At 36.1% G+C, this 21,211-nt stretch overlaps 2 protein-coding genes across 34 annotated transcripts in view; one reads left to right on the top strand and one right to left on the bottom strand.

Moving 5' to 3' along the window:
- FIP1L1 (factor interacting with PAPOLA and CPSF1) overlaps positions 1–16,522 on the top strand; it is a 70,473-nt gene extending 53,951 nt beyond the window's left edge. For 13 of the 33 annotated variants that reach the window (XM_056111364.1, XM_056111353.1, XM_056111354.1 and 10 more), the window contains 6 exons: positions 2,701–2,727; positions 4,710–4,764; positions 6,126–6,181; positions 11,363–11,576; positions 15,299–15,436; positions 16,140–16,433. In XM_056111364.1, coding sequence (XP_055967339.1) covers positions 2,701–2,727; positions 4,710–4,764; positions 6,126–6,181; positions 11,363–11,576; positions 15,299–15,436; positions 16,140–16,287 — 638 coding nt within the window. In that variant the 3' untranslated portion in view covers positions 16,288–16,433. Of the gene's footprint in view, positions 1–2,700; positions 2,728–4,709; positions 4,765–6,125; positions 6,182–10,698; positions 10,735–11,362; positions 11,577–15,298; positions 15,437–16,139 lie in introns of all 33 variants that reach the window. The other 20 variants (XM_056111366.1, XM_056111362.1, XM_056111357.1 and 17 more) reach the window with 6 other exon arrangements.
- Positions 16,523–17,343: 821 nt separating this feature from the next.
- Positions 17,344–21,211, bottom strand: part of LNX1 (ligand of numb-protein X 1) — a 106,885-nt gene continuing 103,017 nt past the window's right edge. The window contains exons 9-10 of the mRNA XM_056111370.1: positions 18,329–18,487; positions 17,344–17,912 (exon numbers count right to left, since the gene is read on the bottom strand). Of these exons, the coding sequence (XP_055967345.1) occupies positions 17,777–17,912; positions 18,329–18,487 (295 nt within the window). The 3' untranslated portion in view covers positions 17,344–17,776. The remainder of the gene's footprint in view (positions 17,913–18,328; positions 18,488–21,211) is intronic.

The raw sequence follows: 21,211 nt of genomic DNA, 5'->3' as shown, positions 1-21,211 counted from the left end.
TACAAGTATAATTTGCTTTATTTAATAAAAATCTGAAATGAAATTTGTATCAAATATTGAGGCTTTTAATAGTACAGTTTGATTTTTAGAGTTCACTGATTATCCAAGTATGATTCCTGATTAGCAACATGATCATCTTGTTAGAACACAATCTCTTCCGTGTCTGTTGCAGATTTGATCAAAAATTTTCTGATAGTGCTCTGATCTGTAGAACAACTTTTGAGTGATTCTGATGGTTGCTTTGTCTTCAAGCCCACTTACCGAAGAGTCTTTGGAGCTTGAGTATTACTTTCAGAGAGCACTAGAAATCTTAGACTACTCTATTGTAAGGCTTATCAGAAACAAACAAACAGTTTCTACCTGCTCGTTTTACAGTAATGGATAGAAAAGAAAACAGTTCTTACTTTGTGTTTTTGGAGTTTGTTAGACAACAAATGCATAGGCTGAGAAGGTGGGAGTATTGAGGATGAGGAGAGTGGGGCTTTTTGAGATGGGTTTTCTCTTCTCTTATTACATTGTTTATATTTTGACAATAAAAGACATGCTAAACAGTGATTTTTTTAGATTAGAATTATGTTGGCTTTACATTATCACTTACTGAAACGTCATGGTTGTTTTGAAATTGTATTTGATAATTGTTATGGAATTGATACTAGTGTTTTATCAACTTTGGGTAATTGTTCTGCTTCAATGAATATTTACCAATAGAGATGATACTGAAGTATTTTAGATAAGAAGTTTCATATGAAGGATCCATTCTAGTTGCCAGTTTTCTGATGTGTAGATATCAATTACAGATGCATCTGTATTTGTAATTTGATTTATCTCCATATTTTGAATTCATTTATTAAAAAAAAATTGTCCTATGCTACAACTCTTAATAGATTAAAATTTTACAAGCTAGTTGTAATTTTAACTGCCTTCATAACATGCTAGTCATTTGACCATCTGTCTTTTATCTTTATGTGTTGTGGAAATTTGACAAATTATTTTGAAGACTAAGGTGAGATAACTGACTAGGAATTTTTTAGTTATTTTTCTTACTTTAGTTAAGTTATAGTGAACACCAGATGAAGTGTGTATGTATACTTATAGGTAATTTACTGGTATTAATGTGGTTGCCAACTTTGGCGTGGTCTTCTAATATACCCAAGAAAATGATTGTGTATTACAATAGAAAAGTAGTTAAGGTGAACTTTGATAATATTGTACAAAAAATTATACTTGTTCTAAAGAAAATCAGTAATAGTTACCATTAAGGATCTTAAATGTGTTGTGCTTTGCTTCACATTTTGTTTTTGGAATCTGGATCTTGCTAGCTTGTGTTTTGCTGGATTCTTCTAGTTTAGTAATTTCAACAAGGTAACCTCAGGATGGACAAGAATTGCAATTAAGTATAGATCAGTTCAGTAGAGTTTTGTGTCTAATGGCTTTTGAAACAGAGAGGCTGCTTTACACAATCTTTTTCAGTCTTGGTTCTGTAAGTCAGAATATACTTTTACGTTTGGGTGCTTAAGTCAGGTGCTTTATTCTCCATTTTGAGGTCACTTGCTGCTTTCAGATCTTTTTATAGAACCCACTTACTGTAAAACATGGTTAAGTTTTTTAAAAAATTAATGATTAGCAGATGTTTCCATTGACAAGAAAAAAATTGAGTTGTTCTGTTTTCATTATTTTTCCAATGCATTTAGCAAATGAATTTTTTTCCTCTTTCAGAATAATTTGGGTGCAGTTTTTAAGATAGATTTTGTAGACCATTCCAACTGTTCCAAGTTATTTATGGTATAATATTTTTCATGAAAGTTTTAAATGTTTTTCTCTTATTTAGAAATGTCATTTTTCTTCATATAAGTAGTAGTTAAAATTTGCATGCCACATAAATTGCCTTTCATGTAGCTTTTACATTTAAAATGTCAAATTTTAGTGCTTAGATTTATTAATCTTACATTAAGATTTAAGGGCACATTTGACTAATCTAAATTGGGAATGTTTATACATAGTTTAGCTCTTGAAGCTTATGTGTACAAATGAGTGAGTCACAAATTACTACTTAATGACTCCTGTAGAAGTAAATCATCATTTATCTTAATGTGCCCTGTGTGTATACAGATACACAAACATATATATGCATGCATATGTGTGTATATAAATATGAATTAGCCACCCCTTATTACTCCCAGAAATCAAGAGAAATAACTTTTCTTGCTCTCGTCAGTAACAGTATAGCAGTCCAGATTGGCACTTGAACTTTGCGTAAATCTTCAATAAAGTGACTTTTCATCATTTTCAATTACCTTGTAGTTCTTGCAGTATTAACAAACCCATTGATCAGCCTTCCTATTAAAATGTTAAAAATAACAAGATTAGATGTTGCATATCCAACCCAATTTAGTGTTAATTTCTTGGAGTTATTTGTGTATGCACATTGTGCTTTGTAAAATTGACCTTTTCTAATTTTGCCTGTGATTACAATTAGTTGGAGAAACCTCATTATCAAGTTGTTAGACTGGACTTTCATCAGGAGGTTGGCTCTTACATTCATTGGTCTTCTGCAAGAAAACAGAATGCGGCTTTTGAGAGAATAAGCCAGGACAAAGGAGGCGAGGGGTTTTATTTCAAAGTTTGTTTTGGTGATGGCATAAATACATTACAGGTTATGAAATCCAATTACTATATTAAATTTCATCACTTGTTTTTTAGGTATTCCAATAACTGTACCACCTCCAGGTAAAACTTTTTTCATGTTTTCTCCATCATTGTTAATAAACATGAAATTTGAAGCTTACAGTTACAGGAGGGACAGTGTTGATGTGGTTAGAATGTGGAGTAGGTAATTGGGATTTCAAGGTCCTATTTTCAGCTCTGCCTTTGCTTCATTCCAGTTATGATCAAGATAATTTAAGTTTCTGTACACCTGTCTGACCCATTTCTATAGAAATAGATTCTGAGAAAAATGTCAATTTGTTGAAGAAAAAGTATAGGGAATGAAATGATTTTATTAAAAAATACTTTAGACCCATTTATTTTTATTTGATACAGTGCAAGAGAAGAGAAAGTTCATCTGGACCATATTGTAGATTCTCATATTTTTTAAAATCTTGGTGATAACTCAGTACTATGAGAAAATTTATTCTGAACTGCACAATCAGGATGTATTGGTAGCTGGTTAGATGGTCGGCATTAGAGTGGTGAATAAATTATTCGTTGTTGTATTGGTTTGATCAGTAGGAGTTTATATATGATTGAATGTTGGCTTTTCCCTCCCTTTTCTGTAACATGGTGTAAATATGATTGTAAGCGTGTTTATTGAGTTCACTGTTGAAAGGAGTATACAGAGAATGAGAGGTGATAACAGTGTGTTTGGAAGGGGGTTCTAAATTCAAAATGCCCTATACAGAAGTAGTAAAGTTTCAGAAGGATAGCATATTTAAGTAGACATGGGATAGGGAGTTGTTTATTGTGCATGAATTTGGCTTTTGAAAAAGGCTTTTATGTGGAGAAGTCATAGAAAAACCATTGGTGTGCCTTTACTTTAGGAAACTGTGATTGTAAAACTGTTTAAGATAGGATTGTGGACTCTACGACCAATGTGATAATTGCTAAGTGTATTACATTTCTTAAAGGTGTTGAAATAGAGGAGTTATGGAATCTAAAACTGGATACAGTAAAGCTGAGCATGGTGAATCTGAAACACATTGAAGCAGGGCCAAATACTGACTTAAATGTACCTTTGAGCAAGGCTGAGTGTACTGGAATTCATTTTCATCTGGAATCCTGACAGTTTAGTGATAGTATTTTCAAATATATAGAGGTTGATAGAGAATCTAGCAGTGTTTTGTTTTGGGTTTTTTCCCCTCTTGTCCAGGACAGTAATGTCAGATAATAGTGTGAAATCGAAGTACAATATAACACATTTTCTAGTAATCAGGGTCATTAAAACTCAAAAGGAATTTGTATCATTAGGAGTTGGTCTCAGTTGTGTTTTGATGGGGTGTGTTATTGTGTATCTGAATTTGAAAGTGTAGAGTAGATTGATTAGTAAGCATCCTTTTAGCCATACCCTCCAGTATTTCATATAGATCCTACGAATTATTGAGAATATAGATACAAAGGTGCAATGATTTCTTTCCAGACTGATCCAGAAATTACGTATTACTTTTCTTTTGTAAAAAGCTATGTAGGATCATGTACTGTTCAGGTATTTTGTAATGAATGTTCTTAGCCATAAGCATTTATGTGTTCGCTGATAAGATTTAATTTATAAATTTTAAATTTAAAGGAAATTCCTATATTTCTAAAACTCAAAATAATTTTGAAAGCGGTGAATACTATTTTATTTGCTTTTCTTCTAAAACATTTCAAGTATAACATGGTGGCAACACTGGAACTGTTTTATATATGGAAAAGGTAAGGTCTTGAGATAATAAACCTTCTCATCCTCACAAAATGGGCTGTGTGTGGTGCTGAAAATAAGACCGAGTGTCCTGACTCCTGTTTGTGCTCTGTGTATTAGATCAGACTATTATTCATTTAAAGATCCTGCTCCAAAACTGTTCATAATTTTAAGTTCCATTCCTTTCTGTCCATTATAACATAGAAAAGCACGTTTTTGTACCCAAAGAAACTTACTGATACTCAGCAACTTTGTTTCACCCTACATCACATGTATGTTTTATTAACTTTTTTGATTTTGTGATTGAATATTTCAGGTTTTCCTCCTCCACCAGGTGCACCACCTCCATCTCTTATACCAACAATAGAAAGGTAAATCATTTTGGCTACTTGAAATTTTTTTTATCATTGGCAGGCTTATGACAGAAGGCTCTTATACATACCATAGTCATATCTTAGAAAGGTTTCCTTTCATAAACAACAGTAGCCACTTTTTTAATTCGTCTGATGACAAAGAGGACAAGAAACTAAATCATAGTATTTTGAAATACTTTGATTTTTTAAAACTGACATGTCGATTAAAGAAAATTGGTAGATTGGTAAAAACAGGGCAGTGATCAATATTTTTGAAAGTGACAGAATGGTGATTACATGCATCTCTGTTTTAGCTTTAAGTAAAGACAGCTTTTAGGGGGGACAATTATGAAGAAAAGCTACTAATTTTTTGCCACCATGTGGAGGATTGGATCCATGCAACATGGCAATAGTCTTATCTTCTGTGCCTTGTTCTTAGGGTATGTTAGTTGGAGTACTGTACGAAGGAATGTTTTCCTTTTGGACAGCAGGGTGAGGTTTGACACTGTGGGCTTTGGAGTCACATTTCCTGATTCTGATTGTGACTTCAAAGCGTTTCCCAACTTGTATTGCTATGCAAGATTAATAACTACTCTTAGAGATGAGTTTTCTTTTACCAAATGGAGTTGTGGAGATTCAGTGAGAAGAGAAAAATATGTGCATGCATACATGCAACACTGACTCCTAGAGGCTGAATTGAGGGCTTTTTATCACCAAAGCACGCCCTCTACCAGTGCTCTTCATCACCATTTCCCACAGCCAATTAATATAAGCCTCAGTGCAGTTGGCAGATAGAAATCACTAATAAAAATGGTAGCTGTCATATTACTTTTTCATGACAAATCACGGAAACAGTAGATTTTTAAAAAATTATATAAAATGTCAGTAAAATCACGAGACCTTAGCCAGGAGCATCAAACCATGCATGTCATTCTCGAAGGAAATAGTAAAGTTCAGCAGAGTCTGAGTTGTGAGAACATTTTCTTTCTAAACACATTGTTTTTTCAAAAATGTTAAATGTATTTTTTGTTGATGCTATCAATTTGACCGAAATTTTGATTTCCAGTCATAGCTAACTTTAAGACTAAATTTTAATTGTCTAGTTATTAATCTCAATTGCTGTTGTCTTACCTGTCAGTCAAGCTGAATTGATATGATTTTTTATGCTAAAATGTTCTAATACGCTGTATTTTTCTTTATAAGTCAGTGTTAAATTAATTTTGAGGTTAAAAACCTGCATTTTTGTGTTAAAGTAAAAAATTACAGAATTAAAACTTACAATTACATAGTAGTTACCTTGGAGTTTTTGTTTGCACCGAGCTGTTAAAATTCAGAAGTTATTTTGCAACATACGTAAGAATGCTTTTTTTCCTCAACAGTGGACATTCCTCTGGTTATGATAGCCGGTCAGCGCGTGCTTTTCCATATGGCAATGGTAAGTATTATTTTGAGTTGTGTATTACTGAATTTTGAAAAAGGAAAATAACTTTAAAAATTTTAAAACAGTAACAAAAGTAAAATATAACAAGTATCTAAAGGCAGCAGAAACTTGCAATTGGTCTTCATGGTCTTCAGTAAGAAGCACAGGGGAGAGAAAGGGGCTAGGATTTGGGGGAATGGGGATGAGGGGGAGAGACAGTGACAACACCGGTCCAGTGGTGAAGGGTGTGGTGCTGGAATGTGTTCTACATAAAACTCTATCAGTCATTCACTGTATTGTATACCATGTTGCCTAAAATTTTTGAAAAATTGTTTTTAAGCAATAAAAACATCCTTCCAGGGTTGGAAATATTCTTACAGAAAAATTTTAAAATACCAAGTAACTAGGTCTCACACATTCCAGGCCACTTAATTGTCTCCTGAGCACAGATCCATGAGCAAGCCTTGAGCAATGCCAGTGTGGCCCCCAAACCAGAAAACAAAACAAAAAACAACAAATTTGATATAGCAGTGATATTTGTACTTCGCCGTTTTTGTAAAGGTACAGAATTGATCAGAATTTTATTTAATTTTTCTGTCTCTTGACAGATGGCATTCAACTCACCTTGTTTGGATCTTTCCTCTTTTTTCCTTCCCTTGTAGATCATTTGCCTGTGTCCTCTTCCATGTTCACTTTTAGCAATTTTGTCTAGTTGAAGGGCTTCTAGTAATACTTTCATCTTGCTTTCTTTTATTTATATTTTTGCATTTGGGACTGCAACCAGCTTGGTGTTAGGGTGCTTCTCCTACCTCAGTACTCAGAGGTCATTTCTGGCAGTGCTTGGGGGAATTACAGGTATCGAGGTTTGAATCCAGGGCACCCGTATTTAAAGAGTGTGCTCCACCCTGGCCCCGGGTAACTTCCTTGACTATTTAAAAGTACTATGCAATGTAGGAGGTCTTAGGTATACAGTAATCCAGGGAGGTTTTCTTCCCCAGATTCATGAACCCGTGAGGAAATGTAGGTGGCAATAAAGGGGAACCATGAGAGTATAGTTGAGGGGACTCTATTTCCAGAGGAATGGAGTAGTAGGTGATTTGACTGACTATACAGATTGTGTTCAAAGGCACGGGCTTGAGAGAAAAATGTTAGACTTTATGATAAGCATCATGTATTAAGTTACTTTTGATGGTCATCACTATCTTCAGCCAGTAACAACTGTCTGCCTGTGCTACCCTCTGTAGCATAGTTGTACAGGTGTTGGTCCTGCGGGTCCATAGCCTGGATGGGATTCCTGACTCTTCCTTTTTTCTGTAGCTTTGCTTAAGTTACAAAATAATCTCCCTTGTCCATAAGACATTTGGAATATAAAATGCATAGGAAAGGACCTGTAATACGTACTGCTGATGCACATTACTCCTTAATTAATTTTTTTCTTTCATGGCATGTATCGGTTTCCACTTCGTGCATTTATTTCCATACAAATGAATGTGAGGACTAGTCCATCACAGAGAGACTGACTTCACTTTATTGAGATGACCTACCCACCTGCCTTGTAGGTTGTTATCTTGCTCAGCACTCCTGGACCCTCTTTATCTGTAGGCAATGATTTTGTACCTCCCTTTCAGATTCTTGCTTCTCTCTCTATCTCTCTCTCTCTCTCTCTGTTGGTGAAAATTACCCACATAAGATTCAAATACTGGAAATGAAGTGCTAACACATTTTACAAAATATTTTGTTATTTTTGACATTTTTACTACTAGATTTTTACCATTAGGTGTTTGATAAACTGCTATGCCAGTTAAAGGAAATTTTCTTCTAGTTTTTCAGGGACTTTTAAACTGAGTAGACTTAAAGTTTTGCTCAGTTAACTCTTTCTTTCTTCTCTTATCTGTTAATCATATTTCTAAATTTTTATAATACTAAATGACTTTATTTGCCAATATGAACCTTGGCCATTGGTTTGATTCCTTTGGTTGCTTTAAACACTTGGTAAGGGACTGGAGCAATAGCACAGCGGATGGGGCGTTTGCCTTGCACGCAGCCGACCCGGGTTCAATTCCCAGCATCCCATATGGTCCCCTGAGCACTGCCAGGGGTGATTCCTGAGCGCAGAGCCAGGAGTAGCCCCTTTGCGTCGCCGGGTGTGACCCCCCCCCAAAAAAAAATTAAATAAACACCTGGTAAATTGTTTGCTGATATACAAAATTTTGACAAGTTCATATGTAAATGGGCACATAATTTTTCTTGTACTATTTGTGACTGACCTGGGTGTTTATTTAAACAAATGAAATGTTGTTTGTTACTTTTTTAGACTTGGAATGTTACTTTTCTCCTTTTTTGGGCGGGGACGCGGGGGGCGGGGGGCTTTCTGGGTCATACCCAGAGATGGTCAGAGGTCACTTTTGGCTCTGCACCTAGGAGTTATTCTTGGTGGTGCCCAGGGGACCATATGGGATGCTGGGAATCGTACCTGGCTCGGCGGTCTCATGCAAAGGAAACACCCTCCCTACTTACTATTGCTCAGACCCAGGATGTTACTCTTTTGTTCTTTGTAAATTTATAGTAAAGTAGTCTGTACTACTCTCATATAACTTGGTAAAATTCAGTTGTAAAAGCTGTCTCTGACTATGTGGTAAGACTTAAAAATTTAATTTAATGTTTAACAGTAATGAAACTATCCAATACTTAATTCTTGAGTCACTTTTGTTCTTCATTTTAGGAATTAGTTTATTATCTCAGTTTCTAATATGTCGGTACAGTGTGTGAATACGTACTCTTCTATTTAATCTCTGCAACTTCTGCAGTTGCTATCCCTTTTTTTGTTCTGGCATTATGTGGGGACCCTTCCTCGCTCCTTCCCTCTCTCCCTACTCCTCCCTTCATTGTGGGACTGTTTGAATCCAGAGCCTCGCTCATCACCCCTTTTGGACATTTTGTTGGAAGTCATCTTTTATTACCTAGTTTTCAAAATCAACGTTAAAGTTTCATCTAGCGTACTCCTATTTTTATCTTTATTTTTTCCTTCTGTTGGATTATTCGTTTCTTCTAAGTGAAAGGGGAAGCTTTGTTGATGAATGTTCAGTCTTCTCTCATAGTATTTAAGATTTTTTTTTCCAGAACAGTTTGTATCCCTATACTTGTTCTAGCTCTTGGTGAGTTGCGTCTTTCATCTTTACACTGTCCTCTTTTCTTTCTCAGGTAATCCTTTGATATGAATATGTTTTGCCATTAATACAGCAGCTTATATGGAGATTGGGAGATAATCATATTTTATCTCCTATCTTTATCCTCCACCCAGTTTGTGTTTGCATTTTGAAGACTGTAATTAGAATTTTTTAAAGTACAAGTCAACGATCTGTCATTTAACTGGTAAATTCAATCTCGTTTTATATTATAGTTAACCTCCTTAATCCATACCAGATATGGATGTCCCAAACCACATAGTCTGAGTCCTGTGTATGCTCCTATTATTTATACACTTATATTTTAATGAAGTTTAATTTATAGACATGGGGATTGCCTGTTATAGGACATACCTGAGTGGTAGTGTATAAGCTTCTGGTTTCTCTCTCTGGCACAGTAGAACACTTAGAACAGTATGCACTAATAACAGCTATGTAAATGTGATCTTTCTCTCGAAGTTCTGAAAATATCTTATTGTAGGTTATATTTGCAGACCATTGCTGCACTATGTGGAAAGCAAACTAGATTTTTGAACTTTTTCAAACCTATGTTCCTGGTCCTAAGCCTTTGGTGGGGGAGGGATTAAAAAATAATTAAAGTTTAGGTCACATGTATACAGTTGTATTCACCTGTATAGTTTTGTTGCACAGTTACCTTACGTCATGCCACTGAAGTGCCTGAGACACCCCACCACTGTCCTTATGTTACTTGGAGACCGCTTTCTCATTCATTACTCTCCGCCTGCCTCCTCCTTGTTTGATATTCTCAGTTCTGTAGTTCAGGATCAGGGGCTTGTTGCCTTTTGATATTTCCTAGGTGTTTTTTTTTCCCTCTTTTTCCACCGGTGAGTGAGGTCTTGTTTGTCCTTTACGTGAGTATTTTAACGTAATGCTCTCTAATTGTATCCAAGTTACAGAATACTGCATGATTTCATCATTTCTTATGACTGCATAGTATTCCATTGTGTATATATGCCACAGTTTTAAAATTTTAAAATTTAGCTTTAAAATTTACCTCTGATGATTTTTTAAAAACTTTCATTCCTTCCCACCCCCAGTGTTTTAATATTTTATTTCCTCCCCTCCTTTTTTATGGCTGCTTTAGAAATGTTATTTATGCTTTTTATAGAGAAAAAAAAAATTGGCCATACCTGCAGTGCTCAGGAACTACTCTTGGTTTGTTGCGTGAGGGTTTGCTCTTTGCATTGTTTGAAGTATTATGCAGTGCTGGTGATTGAATCCGGATTTCCTACGTGCCCCTCCAGCCCTTGAGCCATCACCCTGGCCCCAAATACTGCTTTTTTTCCTCTCTCTTTTCTTTTCTTTTTCTTTTTCTTTTTTTTGCAGTGCCAGGGATCGAACCAAGGGCATCACACATGCAAGGCAAGCGCTCTACCACTAAGCTACATTTCCCAGCTCTGTTGATAGAAATTCTTGTAATAAAGTCCGTTGGTTATAACGTTTGCTTATTTTTTAAATGTCTTTTTATTTGAAATGTAATTTAATTGAGTACAGCAGATTCTTGGATAAAGTTTCATTCAGTGTAATTTCAGTATGACTTCCTAATCTATGTTGAGAAATGTGGATGAGAAAATTCTGGCTGATATTAGAATGACATTAAACAAAATGTTATTATTTAAGAACATGTTTCTATCATTATGTTCATTTAGAGTCATTTTTCTAAGAACATATCAGTAATGTGAAGACTTACACATATTTGCTTTCTTCCAACACTTTGAAGATGTCTATTGTATTCTGGTTTATATTTTTGATATTGAAGTTTCTGGTTCCTGTTTTTACGAAAGAACCTTTATATTCAAGTTTCTGAATATATCTTAAAACTGCATATTCACTATATGTCATACTTTTTTATTTTTAAAATGCATTTCTATAATATAGTGAAGCATTTGGATAGAATTTTGTCATGATTTTTTTTCACTGCTTCCATTTATATTTTTGTCTTTATTTTTTAAGTGCCATAACTTGTTTTTAATTTTTTTCCCTCCTTTAGTTGCTTTCCCTCACCTTCCTGGTTCTGCTCCTTCCTGGCCTAGTCTTGTGGACACCAGCAAGCAATGGGACTATTATGCAAGGAGAGAGAAGGACCGAGATAGAGACAGAGACAGAGACAGAGAGCGAGATCGGGACCGGGACCGTGAACGAGAACGCACACGCGAGAGAGAGCGGGAGCGGGATCATAGCCCAACACCAAGTGTTTTCAACAGGTTTGTGGAGTGTGTAGGGAATTGTCAAATGCATGTATGTAGCACATACTCTTTTAGGGTTTGTTTCTGGTGTGATGTCAGGAGATCCAGTTCATTTGGGAAAGGATTGCTTGGAAAGCAGTTAGAATGGGCTTTTTAAAAAGGCAACAAGCTATGTAACTTCAGAGCTTGCCTTACCTAAAGTGGCAAACTTTGGATTGGTTTGATCACTCATCCCTTAAAAGATTTTAGAAAACTTCCTCACCCCCTTACATGTTTTATTTTGCTACACTCTTTATCTTAAATTTAAGTAGTTGCCAATATAGAGCTAATTTTCAATGTATTATAAGCCTTACATTTAAAACTCTTATCTATACCCAATAGACTAAAAACATTTAAAATGCATCGCAGGCTTTAATGTTGGAAATTTAGTGTTTCTCTTTGGTGGTTAAATTCTTACTTTGGAGTAACTTTCCTCAAACTTATTCTAGTGTAAAATACTTTCATCTCGAAAATGCTCTTTTTAATTGTTCGTCCTATCGGACTTTCTTGCCATACATATATGGAACATAAAAGTGTATTTTCAAATTCATTAACGTAGATTTTCAATGTAAAACTTTTTTCTGGTTTTAGTTATTGGTGATTTAGGCGTATAATGCAAATCCTAAAAATAATTTACTGGTACTGCATTCCTTACTGTGGTACAGGCTTCTGCCCATTTCTACTCTTGTTTTAGAAACAGATAGGCTTTGTCATTAATATTAATATGTATCCTTAGTATATATAAATAGGTAATGTAGTAGATATCACTGAAATCTTTTCCCATAAAACAGTTAAATGAAGGTGGAATTTTGCTGTGGCTGTGTCACTCAGTTATTAGAGATCTTTAGATTTAGTGATGTGCCAAAATGACAGTAAGTCTATTGTGGAATGTTAACTTTTAAGAATATTATCGGCTCATGCATGACTCAGTTTTCTCGTGAGTTGAGATTTGGAAATCACTGGTTTGTGAAAGTACTTTTTCACTGAGTGTAATTGTCTCCTAGAGCTGACATAGCACAGTATTCTTAACTGTGCCTGTAACAACAGAAGGTTACTAAGTGGTCACCTTGGTCTGAAGTCTGAAATCTAGGGGTCAGTAGGCTTTGTTTCTTGTTGGTAGTCTCTAGTCCTCCACACCTCTCTCCTTAGTTTTGGTGGGTGTTAGCAATTTCTAATCCTTGATATTCCTTGATTTGTAGCAGTATCACTCTGATCAATGCCTCTGTCTTCACATGGCCTTGTTCAATGTGTTGTAGTTCCTCTCTCTAGTCTCTAAAGGGTCAATCACTTAATTAGAATGCATGAAGATCCAGAAGCACCATGTCTTGACTCAGTTCCATCTGCGAAGGCCTGTTTCCGAAGAAGGTTGCATTGCCAAGCTTGACATTTAGCATTTGAATGTATCCTAAGTTGTGGGGAACACTGTTCAGCCCAGTACACTGACCACTTAAAGTCATTGGTTTTCTCACGTTGGGGTTTGGAATTCAAAGACCTTTACCAATATTTACCAAGAATACTAATTTTACCTATTTTATTATTTATTTTCCCCTTATTGTTATGTTTATATGCATAATAAACGTATTTATATATTTATATTTATTTATATTTATTAATGTTTTAATTTACAAGGTCATTAGTTCATGCAAATAATGATAATGTACATAAAAGAAGTTTCTTCTCCTCCACCATATCCCATTCTTCCCCTGAGATACATTGACTTGATACATTACTTTTTAACCAATTTTTATGTAGGCACTGTGATTTCAGATATTCTATTTTATTCATATAAATGATGTATAAATAGAATTTTTGCGACTAAATTCTGATACTTCCATTTTAAATTCTACTGAATTTTTACTAAAATTTAAAATGTTGATGGTTATAAACACTGTCCTCCCATTGTTCATTGGTTTACTCTAGCGGGCCCAGTAACATCTCCATTTTGAGACTTGTTGTTACTGTTTGGAATATTGAATAGTCACGGGTAGCTTGCCAGGCTTTGCCGTGCAGGCGTGATACTCTCGGTAGCTTGCCGGGCTTTCCAAGAGGGGTGGAGGAACCGAACTCCAGTTGGCCACGTTGGCAAGGCAAACACCCTACCCGCTGTACTATCACTCCAACCACTTTTGCTTTCCAAGTGGCTAAGGAGTCAGTGTTTACCTAAATCTGGCTCAGAGTTCAAGATCAGAGAGGCAAAAGTTAGAAGGATATTGTGCTATTCTGATCTCAGAAATAAATAGAAGTCAAGACCTTCCCCTACCTCCAGCTTCCCATAACTGACATTTTAGCAATATGACATGTAGGTGCTGTGTTACAAATTAGAGGGTCATTGTTTCTGAAAATTACAGACCAGTTTTAACATCTGTTTCTTAAGCAGTTTAATTGTGGACACAAAGAAAGCTATTCTTTCTAGGGCATTTGAAATGAGTTCTAATGGTTTCCAGGCCCAGCAAAACCTTTGCACTACAGCAGCTGATCAGGAAGCAATGGGCAATGGGGGAAGAAGTGGGCTTTAGAGTATCTCGCCCGCACGGCAAAACCTGGCAAGCTATCCATGATGTATTCGATATGCCAAACACAGTAATAAGTCTCACAACGGAGACGTTACTGAACCCGCTCGAGCAAATCGATGAACAATGGGAGGACAGTGCTATAGTGCTACATCTACAGAAAGATTCCCATCATAGGGCTGCCTTTTGATCTCAAAGACCTCAAAGCTAACATATCTGTGTTAGGGTGAGAGGGAAAAGAGAGGGCTAAAAAATAACAAATTATTGGAGCATTGATTTAACTATTAGTCATTTGTCACAATGCCAGAAAATAGAGCATTAAACAGTTGAGTCTACCTTATATGTGGTGTTGTCTACTCCTTCCTAAAGGTCAGGCGTATTTGTGACCAACTCTTGTATCAAGTACCTATATATGTATTGTCAGCCCTCCAGCGACTGTGGGAATCAGCATTGCCACTTTCTACATGAGAAGATGGAGGAGAGGTTTAGGCAACTTACTCAGGATCACTGAGTTAGTGGCTGAGTGAGGATCCTGGGCAGACTGCCTGCTCCACTGCCTAGTTCCACAAACCGCTTAGAACTTTGAAATGTGAAGAACTTGGTGATGGCAAGAGAACTATATTTCTGCCTGCAGGTGGATATTGTAGAAATTACCTTCGTTTTCATACTTTTTACTACATTAATAGACTTGACAAATTTTTTAAAATTCATATGCTTTTAGCCATGTGGTCTGTGTGAGTTACAATTTTACTATAGTCTTAGGCAACTAACTTTGTATCAAAGATTGTACAGTTATATAAGAATTTTGGTTTCAGGAATATGAGCCACATAAATGTACTTTTCATTCTAAAAATAAGAAAATGAAGCTGCTGATTAAAATTTAAATCAGTTATAGATCCAACTTTTTGAAGAAAGCATTCTTTTAAAAGTTCTACCCCATAAACTTGAAAGCAGAATAAAAATGGTGCTTTACTGTGATTTGTAGTTATTATCTATTTTGTACCCTTACATTTAGTACTAATTTGGAAACAGAATTGTTTTCCTTTAAATTCGGCATTTAATTTGCCACATGTTCTATATAAGATCTGCAGGCGGCTTCTGGTTTGGCTTCAGACCCCATCCCCTCTTCTGCAGTGTAAATGTACAGTCCAGTTGTCAAAAAATAAAATGTCTTTTTGATTCCAATTTCAGTGATGAAGAACGCTATAGATATAGGGAGTATGCGGAAAGAGGCTATGAGCGTCACAGAGCAAGTCGAGAGAAAGAAGAACGACATAGAGAAAGACGACACAGAGAGAAAGAGGAAACGAGACACAAGTCATCTCGAAGGTTTGTTCTTTAATAAAAATAGTGAGTTGCTGAATCACTTTGAGGCAAGGAGAAATAATTTGGCTACAGGAAATAAAAGCAAACATTCTGCAGTGACCGGTACAACATATGTTTTCCTAATTGGAAAATTCAGAATTACCCATTGAAATATTTGATTCCTTATAGGTTTCAACAGGAAATCGTCAGTCTAACAATACTGCATTCAATACCTATAAGTAGCATGGGATGCAAAATTATTTGACATCTTGTTATGAGAAGGGGAATGTTGGCCGATAAGCTAGTATTTAATGGGAAGAAAAGCAATGTTCGGTTTGATTAGAGAAAATTACTGAATCAGAAAAATGAGTTAGAGAAAATTCAGTAGTCTCAAAAAATCAGTATTAAATTTTAATGCCTATCGTTTTTCTAAAATTAGCCTAGAAAGTATTTTCTATTCTGATTCAGTGTTTCAATTTTTAGTTGGTAATAGTCTTTTAGAATAAAGTGTATGGGACTTGTGAATCTATAACAGGATCAATGAAGTTGATATTAATGTAATACCTGCATAAAAGTTAGGTAAGTGGATTGCTCTCAGAATGTGTTCAAGAAAACAAAGGAATGATTCAAAATGCAGTGTGACGTAGAGAATTTACAGAGTGAGTTGCTTTGTTAAATTTGTAATCTTAACCATTTCTTAAGATTCTTACATTTTCCTCTCCTGCAGTAATAGTCGACGACGTCATGAAAGTGAAGAAGGAGACAGTCACAGGAGACACAAGCACAAAAAATCGAAAAGAAGTAAAGAAGGAAAAGAAGCTGGCAGTGAGCCTGCCCCTGAGCAGGAGAGCACCGAAGCTGCACCGGCTGAGTAGCCTGGGCATGGGTGGCCTTTTTGTGTATATCAGTGCCAGAAATGGATGCTGTCAATCTTGTTATTTTTTCTGGATAATGTTTAAGAAATTGACCTTTAATCTTGTTCTGTTAGTATGCAAAGTTAGCCTCCCCTCCCTAACCCTCCCCCCAAAAAATAATAAAAGAGTGAATTTTTCATGTTAAGTTAAAACATTTTGTCTTGTAATATTTAAAAAATAAAGCTAGCAATGACTTCACGATAGTGATGTGAATTAGTCCCTTGGCAGGGAGTTTCCCTGATGGAGCTCTGTATACACACACAGTGTCTAAAGCAGACCCAGAGTTCCAGCTGGGCTAGTTAGTGTATCTGTGAGCGAATCAAATTCTGCTCTCTTAAGGAGGTCGGACTGTCAGAGGGACCTTTTATTCTTGATTCAAGGTGGTCTTTTCTACTTCCTGCTTTGGCACTATTACTCATACACAGTTTTAATTACACAACTTTTTGGTAGGCCTTCAGCAGTCTAAATTTGGGTTCATGGTAAAATAAAATGGGGAAGCTTTCATATGAAAATTAATAGAAGTATACTTGGGTGACATCTATGAGTCAGCTTGCCCTTACTGTTGTTTCTAGCAGGCACAAGAACACTCATCATTGGGGATGGAGCCATAGCACAGCGGGTAGGGCTTTTGCGGCCGACCCGGCTTTGAATCCCAGCATCCCATATGGTCCCCCGAGCCAGGAATAATTCCTGAATGCATGAACCAGGAGTAACCTCTGTGCATCGCTGGGTATGACCCTTCCGCCCCCCCCCCCCCCCCCGGGGGAAAAAAAATAACACTCATCTCATCATAGTAACAAAGTTGAATTGCTTTATGGTTAACAATCAATGAACCAGGATCAAGTTGGCTAGTTGGGCCTTGATGCAAGTTTTCTAAGGCTCATTGGTCAAAAGGTGTGCAGAACTTAATGATAAGAATTTCAGACAGTTAACCTGACTGGTAACCTGAATGAGTGATGAGGTGCTGTCAAGTACTGTCAGTAGAAAGGAAATTAGTATCACATGCTAAAAGACAACTAGTTTTTGAAAAATATTTATTTCTCATTTGATGAAATGAACATTTTAGCAATGCACTTTTAAAATCTTCTGACTTTAAATTACTTTTGAAATGTTTAAATACAGACCAGCAAATTTTTTATTGTATGAGTTGAATTCTTTGGGGGCATAAAAACCATTTTAGCTGTTTAAGAACTTTTTATTGGATAGAAAAATATAAACATAAAGTTGTAGAGTAATAAGAAATTCTCCACACTGAATAAAAACTAGTAGTAACTTTTATATTTTGAGAACTTGATTCTGTGAGGTGCAATTGGCTCTCATTAGACCATAGTGTTCCTGACATTAAAGTTTACATTTTTACAATGTATTCTTTAAATACAGAAATTGACAGGATTCAGTTTTTCAAAGTCTGTTTGGGATTTTCTTTTTTCCCTCTGACCCATCTTTGAGTCTATAAAAGAGTGCCGGGCCAAGAAACAATAGTGAGGGTAATTTTTCCTCTAAGTTCTTTCAGCATCCTTGCTAAGCTAGCGTGTACCATTCCTGATGTACTTCTTCCATTGACAGCAAGAAGCATATCACCACATCTAAAAGCAAAACAAAAACCACAAAATACATGATTAATATTTTAATTCATAGTTGAAGTTAGTGCAAGTTTACCAGTGAAGTTGAAATTAGTGCAGGTTTATATGGTGTTCTTAGTTCTCACTGCATTCATCAATTTTAATTTCATTCCTTATAACTAAACATTTTCTATTCCTCCCACCAATTTAACTGCAAATTCTGTATCCTTGCTTCTCCTATTAGAAGGGATGCTAAAGGTTTAAGAAGTTGCTTGCTCTATGGGACCAAGAGTAATCACTGTGGATTTTTTAAAAATTGAATGCTGCATAAATGTTCTTAATTTCTTAGCAATGAAACAGATCTAATAAATACAGCTTATTCCAAATAGGGCCAAACATAAAATAATACTTGATTATATTATTCAAGTAGGTGTTATTACCTAATTCTTCCATCGTTGTATGCTGGTGTTCCTTCAACAATGGATTTGATAAAAAATGGTTGATTCCCATTGTATTCTTCATAACCTCCTACAATGCAAAAGCCCAGACTTCCAGCCGTATTTCTTCTTAATATAACATCTTTACAGTTAAATAAGTACCTGAAATAGTATACACATTTAAGTTTGACTTAGTGAATAATTTGTGATTTATTTCCCATTCCCTTTATTAGCTTTATTTTTAAGTGCTGAATAAATAGCACTAGATGTATTTCAAAATTGTATCCTTCCCAGGATCCTTTGTTCTGTTAGTTGGCTTTTTCTAATTTAACTTCAGTGTTTCATAGCTTAACACTTTAAAAAGACCACCATCTGTTGTTATGTTCTGTTTATATAACTGAGAAAGAATATTTTGGGTCAAGAAAGGGCTGGAGTGAGTACACTGGGTAGAGCATTTGCCTTGCACTCAGCCTACCCAAGTTAAATCCTGGGCATCCCATATCGTCCCCTAAGTCCATCATGAGTGATCACTGAGCACCGCTGAGTGTGGCACTTCCCCCAAGGGGGGAAGGGGAAACCCCAAAACTTTGGACCCTGAAGATATTAAATATTAATTTCAATTTATGTTCAAAAGTTGCATATACCTAAATTCTTATTAAGGCTGAACCAAATCTAAATGTGATTATGAATGTCACTTTTTAGCTTGTGGATATACATTTATTTTAAAAAACTAAGTTAATCTTTTTAAATGGCTTCTAAATCTAACCCTATAAATGGATTTCCTACAGTTTATTATATTTTTACTTTTTTTTTTTTTCTTTTTGTGTCAGACCCTGCGATGCACAGGAGTTACTCCTGGTTCATGCATTCAGGAATTATTCCTGGTGGTGCTTGAGGGACCACATGGGATGCTGGGAATCAAACCTAGGTTGGCTGTGTGCAAGGCAAAACACCCTACCCGCTGTGCTATTGCTCCAGCCCCTTTATTTTCACTTTTGAAGAATGGCTGTTTACAGTTCTTTTTGGTAGGTGATAACAGAAGTATTTAAGCACAGAAAGTAAATGGAAATTTATGAGTATAAATAATGGTTTCGTTTGAAGGAAGAAACACTCAGATAATGAAATAGTAGTTTATAAACAGATGGGCGAAAGAATACAGTCATTAAATGAGGATTCCTTTGAGCTAACAGAAAATTAAATATATACTGTTCAGTATCAGTTGGATCATTGTCACATAGGTATAGACTTAAGTGCAAATGGTGTTACAATTACAACAGGTTGTTTATGAGAAGCTGGATTTCACTTAAATTCCCTAATCAGAAAGGGTGTTTGAAAAGTAGTGTTTTTGTGTTGGTGGAACCGACATAAGGCCGCTTAATTAACTGTACCTTAAAATAATTGCCTTTTAAAAAAAATGCCACTAATGCTTTGTGAAATGTTTTGTTAGTGATTGCTGGTCACATTTGACAACAACCTCGCTAATCAGTGTAACATGACATACTATGTTGCTGTCTCCTGCTTGAAATGAAACAAGCCTTGGATATGTTTGGCAAGTAAGTTTAAAAATGTAAACTAAACTCAATTTTGTTTTGTAGCCAATGCCATATATATAATACAGAGATCAATTTCTTACATTAAGATGGTAGTTGTAAAATTTATTAAATGAAACATAACCACATTTTCCTTGTAAAATATCCATTTGCTGTCTTTTCAATAGTAAATTCATCCTGTAAGAGCCCTGGGGTGCCAGGTCACTGGCTGCTTATGTAGAAAGGAGATAGATACCCATCATTGTTTCCCAATGATTAGAGTCTGTATATTTCCGTCTTACCCAACTGGGGATGGAGTTAAATATAGAATTAGATGATTATCACCTAAAGTCATGGTCAAGTATATCTGCCTTATATCCCAGTTGTGAATCTTTAAGATTCTGTTAGATTAGAGATATAATACAGGAGTTAAAGCGCTTGCTTGCATGTGTCCAAGCCCATTTTGATCCCACCACTACATGTGGTGCTCTGATCACTGCCAGGAGTGATCCCTGAGCACAGTCAGGTATGTGCCACTCCCTGCCCACCACCCCCAATCACCAAAAATAACAAATGGGCACATAGAACAATGCTTGAAAGAGTATTTGACCATTGTTTTTCCAGTAAGTATTACCTTGGATCTAACGCTGAAATCTACTGAATTATTTCACATGAATAAGTATAATAGGACCCTCTGAAATGTCTGTGTTCCAGAGAAAACCTGCAACATGAAGTCACAAGGGTTGTTCCTGGGGAGAACCTGTTCAATCACCTTTCAGCAGAGGCAGGCTGGGTACACCGTGCTCAGGCACTTAGTGTAGAGACCACAGCATTCCCATGTTGCCCCTATGACCAAGAGTAAGAGCACCTCTCTGTCGTGAGCCTTCTCTGCTGTCCTGTGGTAGTGAGACCACAGTGTTAGACTTTCAAAAGTCAGAAAATGTCACACCTGGGTTGGTTGGGACTTCTGAGCATCAGAGGAGAGGCTATTGAGGAACTTTTCCTCCTGGAGTACTTCACTCCCTGCTAGGCAAAGACTAAAAACATTGAGCTACTAGAATCAACTCTAAATGGGATTCTGAATGCATTCGATTCAAGCCTAAGGGAAGAAAACAAGAGTTCAAAGAAGAACAAGGGGGTGGTTTTTCCCCAAGGAGAAAATGGTCATTTCTGTCTAAACTCCACTTTGAAAGCCTTTCTTGATGTAGTCAGCTCTGTCAGGGCGTGACTTATGAAGGGACTTCTTTTCCCGTTTCACTATTCCTTCTCGGGCTCTCTTGAGGGCTCCCTTTGCCAAGCTCTGTCTTGCAAGGCTGGCCAGTGCAGTGCAGCTGGGCCATCAGGGCTGAAGTGTGAG

The sequence above is a fragment of the Sorex fumeus genome, unplaced genomic scaffold, assembly GCF_029834395.1.
Source record: "Sorex fumeus unplaced genomic scaffold, SorFum_2.1 ptg000013l, whole genome shotgun sequence".
In the NCBI taxonomy this organism is placed as follows: domain Eukaryota; kingdom Metazoa; phylum Chordata; class Mammalia; order Eulipotyphla; family Soricidae; genus Sorex; species Sorex fumeus.
This window is presented reverse-complemented; position numbering and strand designations above follow the sequence as displayed.